This window comes from Ursus arctos, unplaced genomic scaffold (genome assembly GCF_023065955.2).
Source record: "Ursus arctos isolate Adak ecotype North America unplaced genomic scaffold, UrsArc2.0 scaffold_5, whole genome shotgun sequence".
Taxonomy (NCBI): Eukaryota; Metazoa; Chordata; class Mammalia; order Carnivora; family Ursidae; genus Ursus; species Ursus arctos.
In genome coordinates this window covers 3170378-3184525 of record NW_026623067.1, presented here as the reverse complement: position 1 = coordinate 3184525, position 14148 = coordinate 3170378, and the positions used below count along the sequence as shown (strand labels likewise).

Below are 14148 nucleotides of genomic sequence, written 5' to 3'. Positions count from 1 at the left end.
TCCAGGCGTTTGGCAAATGACGGCTCCCAGTAACCCCGCTAGCCAGAAGTGATTATTTGCAGTTTATAGGAAATGGGAGGTGCCCAGGCCCACGGACTGAGAACACACAGTTGAGGGTCCCGATTCCTCAGTCCACTCGCTTTCCCCCTCTCTTCTGCCAGGCCGCCTTCTTTGGGCTAACTGGTGTTATTTCTGCTCGGCTTCAGTGGTCTTCAGTCAGGCGCCCCCGTGGGACGTGGAACCATTCCTTTGCCTTCTCTTCCGTGGGAGAGGCCAGCTTCAGCGGGGAGCAGGGGATGCAGAAGGGTTGGTGCCAATGGGGCCTGCTCAGGGATCAGACATGTTTCTCCCAAGCTCAGGAACCTGGAAGATTCCGGATGGACCCAGGAAGACCCCGCTGAGCCACTGGGCTATGTTCAGCACAGGGTAGAGGCCAAGAAGCCCTGTCTGGGGGTACAGTGGCCCCAATTCCCGCTTGCCCCTCACTGCCACCGGCCTTCAAAGGCCTGTAACCTCTCTTCCCCCGCCACAGTATGAACACCTGGCTGTACCCTCCACTGAAGCCAGCAGTGAGCTTCCTGACCACCCACTGGGGCCGGGACTGACCCCAGCCCCTTTGCGCATTCCCCAGCGTTGTCCTGATGCTCAGAAGGGTCACAGAGCGGGCAGCCTTTCTTAAACTGTGAAACTCCAAAATGGGCTTCATCCCAAGAAAGCGCGGGCTTCACCCGGAGAAAGCCGGGCGGGCGTCCCGCAATGGATGAGGCGGGAAGGAGGGGTCTCTGCGGCGGCCGCGAGCCCGGTGGAAGGGAGGGGTTCTGGAGGCGAGGAGGTTGGGTCCGCCAGGGCTTGGGGTCGGGAGGGTCACAGTCGGGCTGGGGAGATGGAGTGGCCCACGGCGCGCGGGAGTAGGACGCACCTCCTTCCGCTCCCCCCTCCCACTTCCAGCATCCGGGCGTGGCTCGGGGGTCGCGCTCGGCCCTTCCCGGCGCCCGCAGCCACGGGGGGAGCCGGGCTGGGGAGAGCAGCGGCGGGAGGAGCCCCCACACGGCCCTTTCGGCACCCGCGCGCGCCCCGCCGCCGCCCGCGTCCCCGGCCGCCAGCTCGCCCGCCCCCGGCGCGCGTCCCCCGCGCGAGCCCCGGGTCGTCCAGGCTGCTGCGGTGCGGTGGGCCCACAAAGCCCCCGGCTGGACGCCCAGGCCCAGGCGCGCGGAGCCGGGGCGGGGCGGGGCGGGGCGCGCGGGCCGGGCCGGCCGGGGGGTGTCGGATGTCACCCCCCGCGCACACCTCGGCCGGGGGGCGGGGGAGCGAACCACTGAGATGCGGAGACCTCCCCGGTCCTAGAGCGGAGCAGGAAGTGTCCCAGGGGAGGGAGCCGGAGGGCTCCGGCCTTTCCTTTCCTGCGCGTCCGGCGGGCTCCGCGGCGGGCAGGCTCGCGCGGCCCGCCACCGGGGACGCGCCGCGGCGGTGAGTGCGGCCTGGGCGGCCCAGCTCCCCGCGCGCCCCGGCCCCGCGCGCCCGGCTCCCCGCGCGCCCCGCTTCCCCGCGCGCTCCGGCCGCCCTGCCCCGAGCCAAGCGGCGGGGACGGTGCGGGCGGGGCCGTAAGGCGACACAAATGCTGTTTTTCAGGCGCCTCCATTTGCTCCCACCTCTCCACTCCCGGGCGCAGCCGCGGTTTTCTGGATGAGACGGGGACGGAGTCGGCCCCTGCGAGGAACCGGCCCGCCTCAGGAAGGACGCCCGGGGGAGCGGGCTGGAAGGATGAGGAGCTGCTGCCGGAGACTTCCGCCGCAGCAGGAGGGATTCGAGTTAGACCCCGGGCAGGAGTTCCAGGCGGTGAGGTGAGCAGCCGGGAGCTGGCGGGACTGCGGGCGCGTTCGTGTGGCCAGGCTGGGAGGCGAGAGAGGGAGGCGGCGGGGAAAGCTGGCCCCTCTGCCTGGCCTAGCATGCTACTCCTTCCTTTCTGCTGCTCCGGCTGCGTCCTCCTGGAGCCGCTTTCAGCACGCCCCGCCCCCTCCGGGAATGCCCCCTGGACGAACGTGAGTTCATTCATCAGGCGTCCCCTCCCGAGCCGCCTGCGTGCCAGGTGTCCGGGTGACAAAGAGGGACCGGCCTGTGTGTTTGGGGGTGATCCGCAGCCCCCGGCGCGGGTGCCCCGCTGCGGACGCCGAGTGGTGGAGGTGGGGCGCGAGTCTCCCAGCCTGGGGGCAGACCTGAGCCTGCCCTGCAGGTGTGTGATGGCCGAGCTCCTGGAAGCTGAGATGGTGCTCCAGCTGCCGGCGCAGACACCCTCGCGTCCTTTGGTGCCATTCTGTGTTTGTTCCTACCGTGGAAAGCAAAGAGGTCCGGAGCCTGGAGTTTGTCTGGTGGCCCTTCCGTGGCCTTTGCTGCTCTTGTGGCCTCGCTGCTGTTCTGTGAAATGGGCATGGGGGGAGCCTTATGCACACTGCTGTCCAAGGATCGCAGAGGCCTGAGAATAAGGGAAGGGGCCGTGTTTCCCCATGTGCCCTTCACTTTCCAGGCTAGAGTGGCCGTGGCTACTCTCTGATGTCACTGGGAAGATGTGGGGGCCTGATCCCTGTGCCCCGAGCGCCCCACCTTTGTTCTGCCTGAGGAAGGGCCGTGAGCTGTGTGCTGTCGCCTTCACCGTGGTTTGGGGATGACAAGGCGGGGAGGCAAGGGTGAAGGGCAGGGAGGGCGTCTTCATACCCTGAAGTTTTATTCAGACTTTGGAGTGAGGGGTAGAGGCTGACGCGCAGCACTGCTGTTTCTGAATACACTCTGACTTCTCTCTGGGTACACGCAGGATGTGGCTGCGTCTTTCCCCTCTCCCGTCTCTCGTCTCTCATCTGGCGTCCTCGGGGCTGTCTGCTTCATCCTGTCTGCTCTGCTGGGTGGGGCTCACTCTGGCAGACCCAGCCTGGTCCTCCGCCCCGGCCACCTGCAGTGCTGACTTCTGGTCCTGGGTCTGCTTTGAAGGCATGTCTGTCTTTGTCTTTCCAGCTCTTTTTGCAAAGTTCTCAAGGGCAAGGAGGGCGACTTTGGCTCCAACGCCTCAAGATAGCGTCCTGCTCCGCACAGGCATCTCAGGTCCTGTCCAGGAGAACCTGGCCACCAAAGGTACCACAGCGCCTTCATTCCATCCCTCTCCTGGGTGTGGCCCCATCCGTGTCCCTGGATGCTTGAAACGCCGGTTTCCTGTCCTGCTAGCGCTTTTCTCCCAGACTCCCCTCCTTGTGTGTCTGGTCGCCCAGCTAGGGGAATCATGGGATGGTGCTGTTGGGGACGGGGGTGTTACTTCCCTCCCCCCCCCCCTCGTGTAAGGAGCAGCCACACTGACTCCCTCTGCCGTGTCCCATAACTTCTCCCAAGGGCCGGGCTCTGTGGGCTTTGCCACTCTCCCCATCACCACCCCCAAAAACCTACCACAGGAGACCAGAACATTGAAGCCAATGATTTCTGTTTGGAAATAGGGTCGTCTTCTGCTGCTGACCCCCGTCAAATCCCATCATGCCCACAGCCCTGTGCCCCCGAGTCTTGGCTCCGAAGGAAAGTGAGGAGCCCAGGAAAATGAGGAGCCCACCGGGAGAGAACCCTAGCCCCCAGGGGGAGCTTCCCAGCCCCGAGTCCTCCCGCCGCCTCTTCCGCCGCTTCCGCTACCAGGAGGCGGCGGGCCCCCGGGAGGCCCTGCACCGCCTCTGGGACCTCTGCCGGGGCTGGCTGCGGCCCGAGAGGCACACCAAGGAACAGATCCTGGAGCTGCTGGTGCTGGAGCAGTTCCTGGCCATCCTGCCCCGGGAGATCCAGGGCTGGGTGCGGGCCCAGGAGCCCGAGAGTGGCGACCAGGCTGTGGCGGCCGTGGAGGCGCTGGAACGGGAGCCGGGGAGACCCTGGCAGTGGGTGAGCAGGGGGGTCTGTGCTGGGCTGGCGGGGGGGGGGGGGGGGTGCTGGGCGGCATGTGTGGAGAGGGGCTGCCATGTACTTGGATGTTCGGCGGCATCCCGTGTCCCCTGGCCAGGGTGAGGAATTCTGTCTGGAGCTCCTGGCTTTGGTGAGGCTCCCACTGGAGTTCGGTTTCCCAAGAAAGCGGGTTCCATTCCTTGACGGTCCTGACTTCACAGTCCTGTGCAAGGCCCTGTCTGAGCCTCTGGCGGTCAGCCAGGAAGGTGCTCAGCAGGCCCAGGGAGCGACGGTGTTGGCCCAGTTTCCCGCACAGCCACCAGCCCTCGCCTGGCCAGGGAACTCTCCACCTGGCCCTGAAAAACCCTCTCCGGATTGCAGCTCAAGCACTGTGAAGACCCCGTGGTGATCGAGGATGGGGACAGCCCTCCGGACCAGGAGCAGGAGCGGCTGCCGGCAGAAGCCCAGAGCGACCTTGCCAAGAGCCAGGACACCCAGCCTGTGGCCCTGGCGCCAGGCCCTGGGCTCCCAAGCAGACCACCAGGCCAGCTCAGTGGGGATCCAGGTACCTGCCAAGGGGGTGGGGGAGGGGCATGCATCCCCCACCCTGTGCCCATGGCAGCGGCTCTCGGTGTCAGTATTTCCTTCTCATCCACTGAAGAGCCATGAGCTAAATGTGTTCGGGGTCTGGGACCTTCCCTAGAGCGAGCCAGTCAGAATCTGAGGAGCATGTGTATCCTCTTCGCTGTGCTAGGCCTGCCCAGGGGGACCACTGCCTATCTCTTGGAGGGTGCATCTCTGGGCCTTGTGGGCTTGGGGACCAGCCAGGCACCATCACCGGTAGGGCCCGTGGGGCAGCTGCGCTCAGCCGTGCCTCATCTTCCCGAACGGCTCTCTTCTCAGCTATGAAACAGCTGCTCTCGGGACATGTCATAGGAAATCTAAAACTGCATGGCGGGGAATGGGGCGGTGTTTTTGGGGTGCGGGGCCTGGCTGTCACCTAGGTGTATTTGGCTTTCTGTAGGAAGAGTGCCAGTGGCTGGAGGCAGCTGGTTTTGGCAGCCTTGAATCCTCAAGCTGTGACCTAGGGCATACTCCAAGTCCCAGTTTCCAAAGAAATCTAGCTTTTTAGGGACGTCTGTGTGACTAGGAACTATGTGGCTTTTACTGGGGACACATCCCCAGTGACAAACCAGTCACCCTTACTGGGTTTGTGGAGGACTAAAGGGTGCTGAGAGCAGGGACCCCGAGCTGCCCGTGATCGTCATGGGAGGTTCTGGTGCCCTTGGGGTGAAGGAGGGACCTCCACAGCGGGAGGGCTGGTTTGGTGGACTTGCCATGTTGTCCTCTGGTTACAGCTGGAAAAAGCCAGGGGTGCATGCTTGTGATTCACACAAGTGGTCCCTTGTAACGTAGTAAGATTTTTAGTTTAAAAAAAAAGCGTCTTCAGTTTCTCTCTGTGTGAAAATAGTCTGCCTCCTGTGTAAGTGTTCAGCTTCTCCCTGCTTTCACGACAGGGCTGCTGGCCATGTTGGCTCGCTGGGGCTTCCATGACCCAGCAGCATCCGCGGGGCAGCTCACACGACAGATACTCCCACAGTTCTGGGGGGCCGACGTTCTGCATCGGGGCGTGGGCACGGTGGCTTTCTCGTGAGGTACCTCTCCGTGGCTTGCGGATGACCATCTTCTCCCTGCATCGTCACACAGTTGTCCCTGAGTGTCCACCTGTGTCCTAATCCCTTTTTATCCGGACACGAGTCACTGGGTCAGGGCCCACCCGGGGGGGACCTCAGTGCAGCTCAGTTTCCCCTTGGAAGCCCTTGTCTCAACTGTGGCCCTGCTCTGAGGTGCCAGGGCTTGGGACTTCACCGTGTGAGTTTGGTAGGACACAGTGCATCCCGTCACCCGGCACCAGGGAAACAGCCATCCTCCCAAGTAAACAGCACCTGTGCAGACGGCCCAGGGAGAGTGCTCAGGAGGACGGGGAGGAGCTGCATGCAGGCTCCTGTCCCAGCCCTGCCCAGGGAGGGACGCCGGATGCTGGTAACAGCTTGGGCGGGTTCAGCATGGGATGTAGGCTTTGCTCCTGGATTTGCTGTGACCCAGCAGACGCTAGCTTTCCAAGTCTTCCTCTGCGGAAGGAGCAGGTTTCCAAACAGCTGGTTTTCACACGGCAGCCCCACGGGCCAGGGGTGCGGCTCACCGCCTGAGACGCCCGAGCAAGGCGGTACGGTGCAGGCGGGAGAGGAGTCATCATCCTGCAGTGGAGTGGAGGTGCCAGTAGCCCGGGATGGGGGGGGCAGGCGGGCTGATGGCGTGCCACGCTCCGCACACCTGCCTGCTGGCACTTAGCACGCTGTGCCCGCTGGTCCGCCAAGAGCTGCTCGTGGTTGACGGCAGTCTTTCCAGATCTGTGTGATTTCTAAACTCGTCAGTGGCAGTGAGTCCCACAGTGATGTTCGTTGCCAGCAGCTCTTATGGACACCTGGACGCCATAGAGCTTGAGGCTTTACTTCCCCAGGTTGAGGATGAAGCTGAGTCCCTGGACCCAAGGGAGGCGGCAGAGTGCGCCGAGTACTAGACAGATTTGTCGCGTCTGTAATGCGTAGATTGTGCTCCTGAAGTGGAGAGAACACGGTGTGTTCACGGTACTGGGATTTACGTGAGACCAAAGAGCATCAGCATCACACACGCACAGAAAGCCACACAGTGGCAGAGCCACCTTAAACGCAGGCATTCCCCGCTCCAGCCCCTCCTCGCGATGTCAGAGAGCAAAGTGATGGCAATCCTGTGGTTTGCCAGTGCTCTGTATGTGCATCGGCTCGTAATCCTCGGACGAGGAAAGAGACACGCTTTTCCCTTCTCTTTCAGTTCTGCAAGACACCCCCCTTCTACAGGAGGCAAGTTTGAGGGACGCACAGCAGGTGACGGCCCTCCAGCTGCCCCCGGTGAGTGATTTCCGCCAGAGCCCTTGAACCCCCCACCGCTGCCCCTCTGCGCAGACAGCAGGGTAGAGCACAGGCGGCCTCGAGTGCCCATGCACCGTCCTCCGGACACCGTGGGGTCCCCCCGTGAAAGATGGGAGACCACACGGCATATCCGTTTCTATCCCAGTTGTCACAGTGATTGTATTCCAGAAGTGGTAGGAGGCAGAGGGAGAAGGCACGGGTCATTTCAGTACCATACACAGCCAGGCGTGTTGTTCAGGAGTCTCCGTGGTATGTTCCCATGTGATACTGCACACGACCAAGCAAGGCTTCCTTTCTCGCGTGTCCTGGGGCGATGGAGAGCCTGTCTGACGGGTGGTCTCACTCCCTCCTTCCCGGCCCTGTTGCTGCCATGGCTGCAGCTTCTCCTCATGCCTCCTTCATTTTCCTGACACTTTCGCCTGGCTGGCAGGTGCTGTGGTCTCATCCCGTAGGGAGGTGGGTGACGTGAGGTTTGGACCTACCAAATGGAGGACTGTCTGAGGGTCCCAGGTGGGCCTCCAGCACCGTGCATCCGACGAGACTTGGGAGTGGGGTCGGCTCAGCATGGGGAGGAACTAGTGGGTACATGGCTCAGGATGTCTCCGTTCCCCTCAAGCTGTATCCAAGGGCTCTTGGATGCAGCACGCGCCCCCACGTCCTCTGTGTCCCATGATGGCTATGGAACAGACTGACCCAGAGGAGGTAAAACACATGTTTCTTAGTAAAGATTGAGACTTCTGACCGGTGTGACATGCAGAGAGGTGCTGTGACCTCAGCATCTGATGAGCCTGGCATCCGTCTCTGAGTCTCTGCCTCCTGTACAACCGGAAGCCAGATTTCGGTGAGTCTGCGCCGTCTCATCGCTCCACTGAAGACAGTTTTTGCTCAGTGCCCTGGAAGTCACCATCACAAAGGTCTTATTTTTTCAGAGTCGTTTTGAAATTTTTTTAATTTTTAATTGTAAAATACATATTACATAATATTTATCATCTTAGCTATTTTTAACGGACGGCAGTGTCTTTAAGCATTCAGCGATAGTAGGTACACTGTCGTGCAGACAGTCTCCAGAATGTTCTCATCTTCCGAAGTGGAAACCGCTGGCTGGTTAGGGAGTAACTCCCCTCCCCCAGTGAAACGGCCTTTCTGCCTCCTCTGTGAATTTGGCTGCTCCTGATAGCTCGTGTAAGTGCAATTAAACCTTTACGTTTGTGTCTTCGTAACTGGCTGAACATGCAGCCCGGTGTCCCCAGGTCCAGTCACACTGTCACGTGACGGGTTTTCCTTCCTTTCTGAGGCTGAATAATATTGCACAGTGTGTATATAATGTGTTGTTTAGCAGAATAAGATTGTGCGCGCGTGTGCGATGCGCCCGGGTCAGCACGGTAATACCGCCCGGGGCGTGTGTGATGCGCCCGGGTCAGCACGGTAACGCCGCCCGGGGCGTGTGTGATGCGCCCGGGTCAGCACAGTAACGCCGCCCGGGGCATGTGTGATGCGCCCGGGTCAGGAAGGTAACGCCGCGCGGCGCGTGTGTGATGTGCCCTGGTCAGCACAGTAACAGTGCGCGCGTGTCCGTAATGCGTTCTGTTCACTCACTTGTCCCTGGGCCCTTGTCCACATCTGGCTCTTGGCCCCGTGAGCAGTGCTTGCTGTGAACATAGGCGCACACACACAAACGTATTGCTGGTCTTCTTTCGGGGGGTAATTGCATCCCCCTGCAGCGGCCAGGGAGAACAGAGCTCCCTTGTACGCCTCACACCACACAGTCATGTCTGGTGAGAAGACTGTAGAGGCCATGGCCAGCACGTTGGTGTAGGTTTGCAGAGATGCAGAACGTGGCGCTTCACCAGAGCCGTCCACCAGTACGCTCCTGTGTCACGCCGACCTCGGGCTGCCCACCCCCGGGCGTGTATAAACGGATCCGGCATCTGGGACTGCGTGTTCTCAGTCTGCAAACGGCAGAGCTGTGGCGGGCATTGCAGGGGTCGGCGGCTCACGCCTTGCTGTGTGCCATGAGGTCCCAGGCGCGGATGCACCGCGGTGGGCTTGACCTGCTCCCCTGTTGAAACCCCCGGCTTGTGTCAGGTCTGGGGCCATTTTGTGCAAAGCTGGTGTAGATGTCGGCCGTCACGGGACCATCAGCTTCTTGCTCGGATGAAGGCCCAGGGTTGCACTTGTGGGCTGTACGGAACCTGCGTGATTGGTTTTGTAAGAAGCTGCTGCGTCCTTTTCCAGAGGGCCTGGGGCATGACGTCCCGTGCGCCGTGCACAGCCCAGCCGCTGTGCACTGTTGGCACGCCGTTTTCCTCAGCCCTTCTGATGGCTGTGCCGGCCGTGCCATCGCGTGTACGTGATCCTTCCCCGAGGGTGATGGTGTTGGGCCTCGAGTCAGGTGCTCTCCAGCGTCTCGACATCCTCTTCCTTGACCTGTTTCTTCATGACTTTGTCCCATGTGCTCACTGGACCGTTTGCTTTTTTACAGGTGTTTTGGGAGCTCCATTGCAGATGTTTGCTCTTTGTTGGGTGTGTGTCTTGTAAATGTTAACTCGTTCTCAGGGTTGTCTTGCCATCCCTTTCCAGGGTGCTTAGCAGAGCAAAAGTTCTTTGGTTTTTTTTTTACCTCTAGGGTTTCAAACATTTTACTTTATTTATTTTTTATTAAAGTATGGTTGAAGCACGAAAGTGTTTAATTTGGATTTAGTCCAGGCTCTCTGTTTTTCCTTTTAAGGATCATCCTTTTGGTGTAAAGACTAAGAACCCTGTGCCTTGTCTTCAGTCCCCAAGACTTCCTGCTGTGTTTGCTCCTAAAAGTCATGTAGTTGAACGTCCTGCGTTCTCAGTCCGTGTCGTGTAGTTGAACGTCCTGCGTTCTCAGTCCGTGTCGTGTAGTTGGACGTCCTGCGTTCTCAGTCCGTGTCGTGTAGTTGGACGTCCTGCGTTCTCAGTCCGTGTCGTGTAGTTGGACGTCCTGCGTTCTCAGTCCGTGTCGTGTAGTTGGACGTCCTGCGTTCTCAGTCCGTGTCGTGTAGTTGGACGTCCTGCGTTCTCAGTCCGTGTCGTGTAGTTGGACGTCCTGCGTTCTCAGTCCGTGTCGTGTAGTTGGACGTCCTGCGTTCTCAGTCCGTGTCGTGTAGTTGGACGTCCTGCGTTCTCAGTCCGTGTCGTGTAGTTGGACGTCCTGCGTTCTCAGTCCGTGTCGTGTAGTTGGACGTCCTGCGTTCTCAGTCCGTGTCGTGTAGTTGGACGTCCTGCGTTCTCAGTCCGTGTCGTGTAGTTGGACGTCCTGCGTTCTCAGTCCGTGTCGTGTAGTTGGACGTCCTGCGTTCTCAGTCCGTGTCGTGTAGTTGGACGTCCTGCGTTCTCAGTCCGTGTCGTGTAGTTGGACGTCCTGCGTTCTCAGTCCGTGTCGTGTAGTTGGACGTCCTGCGTTCTCAGTCCGTGTCGTGTAGTTGGACGTCCTGCGTTCTCAGTCCATGCTGCATTTAATCCATGTCCTGGGTCATTCGCATTGGAACCCACGAGCGGTCCCTTTCGTGTCGGATGTGGGACTGGGTGGAGGGCTCTCTGGTTTTGCCAGTGGATGCCGGGTTGCTCCAGCCCCGAGTGCTGGAGGCTTCCCTCCTCCCTCCAAGGGCTTTGGCTCCTTCGTCAGGCATCAGTTGTGCCTATTTCTGTGGGTCTGTTCCGGTTTCTTCAGTCGGTGTTGTCTACCTATTTGTGTCCTGACTACTGTAGCTGCACACTGGGTCTTGAGGTTGGGTACTGATGCCTCCCCTTATATTATTAAATTATTTAGCTGTTTTAGTCCTGCTGTCTTTCTGGGTAAATTTTAAATAATCTTGTCCCTATCTGCAAAAAGCCTTATTGAGACCTTGATAGGAATTTTCTTAAGCCTGCCTATCCATTTGGGGAGCGTTGACATTTTTGCCGTCTGAATCATTCTGTTTGTGAATGTGCTGTGCTTCTCCGTTTACTTCTTTTTATCTTTTTTTTAAATATTTTTTCTTTTTATTTTTTTAAAATAATCTCTACACCCCACGTGGGGCTCAAACCCACAACCCCGAGATCAAGAGTGGCACATTCCCCAACTGAGCTGGCCAGGTGCCCTGCATTTACTTATTTCTCCTTTGATTTCTTTCGTCAGAACTGTGTACTTCTCAGCACTCTGTATGTGTTTTGTTAGATTTATTCTTACTTATTTATTTTTAAAGATTTTTATTTATTTATTTATTTATTTATTTATTTATTTGAGAGAGAGAGAGCCCAAGTAGGCAGAGCGGCAGGCAGAGGGAGAGGGACAAACAGACCCTCCTCTGAGCAGGGAGCCCAATGCGGGGCTCGATCCCAGGACCGGGGATCATGACCTGAGCCAAGGCAGACGCTTCACCGACTGAGCCACCAGGTGGCTAGGTTTATACCTAAGTACTTCATTTTTGAACAGTCGTAAATGATACGATTATCATTTTAGTATTTTGATAACAACATACTCATTTCTAGTGTAAGAAATGTGGTTGGTTTTTGTATGTTTCTCTTGTCTTCTGTGCCCTTGCTGGATTCACACATCAGTTTCTTTCTAAACAGAGTGCTCTGGGTTTTCCCTGTATACAGTCACGCTGTCCGCCCATAAAGACAGTTTTACTTCTTTCCGGGCTGTGTCTTCATCCCGTCTCCTGGCTTCCTTCAGGCGAGAGCTCCCAGCATGATGTGGGGAGGTGGTGCTGAACGCCCTTGTCCCTGCCTGTTCCCAGGCTTAGCGGGAAAGGGTTCAGTCTTCACCGTCCGCCCGTCCGCAACAACGGCAGCTGTGGGTGTTTGGGAAATACTCTTTATCCAGTTGGGAAAGTTCCTCGACCCCCTGTTTTCCTGCGGTTTTTATTACAATGAGTGGCTGTTGAAATTTGTCAAAACTTTTCCTGTTCTAGTTGGTCATGTGAATTTTCTGTAAACTGTTAATGTTGTGGATTGTATTTATTGATTTGTGGATATCAAACCACCTTGCATCACTGGAATGGACCTCTTCTGGTCACGGAGTAATGTTCTGTGGGTATATTGCCGAATTTTATTTTCTTTTACAGTTGACCCTTGAACAACACGAATTTGAACTGTGATTGTCCATTTACATGCAGATTTTATTTTAAAGATTTTATTCATGTATTTGACAGAGAGAGACAGCCAGCGAAAGAGGGAACACAAGCAGGGGGAGTGGGAGAGGAAGAAGCAGGCTCCCAGCGGAGGAGCCCGATGTGGGACTCGATTCCGGAACTCCGGGATCACACCTTGAGCAGAAGGCAGACACTTAACGACTGAGCCACCCAGGTGCCCCAGCATGCAGATTTTTTTTGGCAAATACAGTATAGTACCGTAAATGTGTTTTCTCTTCCTTATGATTTTCTTAATAAGAGTCCCTTTTATTTCTTCCTTTATTGTAAGAATACAGCATATAATATGTTTAACGTACAAAACATGTGTTAATCGACTGTTTACGTCTTTGGAGAAGTCCGAAGGTATATATGGATTGTGTGTGGCAGGGGGAAGGTTGTGCCGCTGACCCCTGCATAGTCTTTGGGTCACCTACATTTCGTTAAGGATTTCTGTATCTACTGGCTGTGGAGAGATACGGGTCTTCACGGTCTTTGTCTGGCTTTGGTATGAGGGTAATACTGGGTTCGTAAGATGAATCAGGATGTGTCCACTCTTGATTTCTAAAGGAGCTTGTTGAAAATTGGTTTTCATTCTCTGAACGTTTGGGTAGAGTTCTCCGGTGGCACCGTGGGAAGCTGGAGATTCGTGGGGCGGAAGGGGAAGTGGTAATTTAATTACAGACCCGACTTCCTTCACGGTCCGAGAGCTGTTCGCGTGGTGGTGGTTGGGTGCTGGTGTTTCTCAAACAGTGGGCTTCTTCCGTCGAACCTGTCAAATCCGTGCGTGCAGATGTGCTTGTGCTGTCCTTCATGATCATGACGCTGGAAATTGGTGTCTTCTCTCTTTTCCACGTCAGTCTTGAATGCTAGTGATCTTTTCAAAGAATTGGTTCATTGTTTCATTGATTTTCCTCTATTATTTCTGTGTTCGGTTTGATTTCTGCTGTCATCTTGACTGTTTTCTCCTTCCTGCCTGCGTTACTGGTCTTGGTTCTTGAGGTGCTGGGAGCTTCGATTATTGGGACTTCCCCTCACGTGAAGAATTTTAATGGAAGTGTTTCCGTGCATTGTTTTAAAAAATGTGGTGTTCAATTTCCGAGGGTTTGGGGATTTTCCCTTTATTTCTATCCCTGACGTCTGCTTGGATGGCATTGTGATCCAGGAACATGGGGTGCATGACTTCGGTAGTCCGCGTTTGTGGGGAGTTTCTTGCCTCCTTCCAGGATATGGTGAGCCGGGGTGCTTGAGCCGGGATCCGGTGAGCCAGGATGTGTGAGCCAGGATCCGGTGAGCCAGGGTGCGTGGGCCAGGGTGCGTGGGCCGGGATCCGGTGAGCTGGGGTGCGTGAGCCAGGATCCGGTGAGCAAGGGTGCGTGAGCCAGGATCCGGTGGGCCAGGGTGCGTGGGCCAGGATCCGGTGAGCAAGGGTGCGTGGGCCAGGGTGCGTGAGCCAGGGCGCAGCCAGAGCTGTGTGGCGTTGGCAGCAGTGTAAGCGCTGCTCTTGGTGTTGATGGGAACATGTGGGTCAGCGCTCGGTGCAGGCCTGTTCTGCTCTTGCGTGTTTTCTGTCGGCCATCGGTAGTGGTTGGTTCCTCTCCGCCTTCCAGTCCTGTCCGTTTGCATCCTTTGTCTCAGCTCTCTGGTTTGGGACATACACACTGAGCATCGCTGTGCCTGCTTGGTGGACGACCCTTCTGTTATTGGAGGGTCCCCGTCTAGTGGTTTTCTTTGCTCTGAAGTCGACCTTACCTGGTCTTCTGCTGCTCCTCTTCCCTTTGATCAGTCGTTGTGTCATATGTATCTTCCATCTTTTCACTTCCAACCTGCCTGTCCCGTTATGTTTGAAGTTTCTTTTAAAGGTTTATTTATTTATTAGAGTACGAACAGGAGAGGTGGAGGAGGAGAGAGAGAGAATCCCAACCACACCCCACCCACACGTGGGCTGTCACAAATAAATAAATCTTCAAAAGAAATACATCTCAGTCTTTTTCTTTAAGTAAAACTCTGCCCCATACATGGGGCTTGAACTCAGGACCTGTACATCAAGAGTTGCGTGCTCTCACAAGTGAGCCAGCCGGACGCCCTAAATACATCAGTTAAGTCACAGAGTGGACTCAGAAACCTGACCTCTCTGCTAT

General features: G+C 57.1%; 1 protein-coding gene across 1 annotated transcript in view; it reads left to right on the top strand.

The window, feature by feature from the left end:
- Window positions 1-1378: 1378 nt before the first annotated feature.
- Window positions 1379-14148, top strand: part of ZNF496 (zinc finger protein 496) — a 32807-nt gene continuing 20037 nt past the window's right edge. The window contains exons 1-6 of the mRNA XM_026488595.4: window positions 1379-1467; window positions 1630-1841; window positions 3004-3120; window positions 3474-3900; window positions 4282-4465; window positions 6772-6848. Of these exons, the coding sequence (XP_026344380.3) occupies window positions 3511-3900; window positions 4282-4465; window positions 6772-6848 (651 nt within the window). The 5' untranslated portion in view covers window positions 1379-1467; window positions 1630-1841; window positions 3004-3120; window positions 3474-3510. The remainder of the gene's footprint in view (window positions 1468-1629; window positions 1842-3003; window positions 3121-3473; window positions 3901-4281; window positions 4466-6771; window positions 6849-14148) is intronic.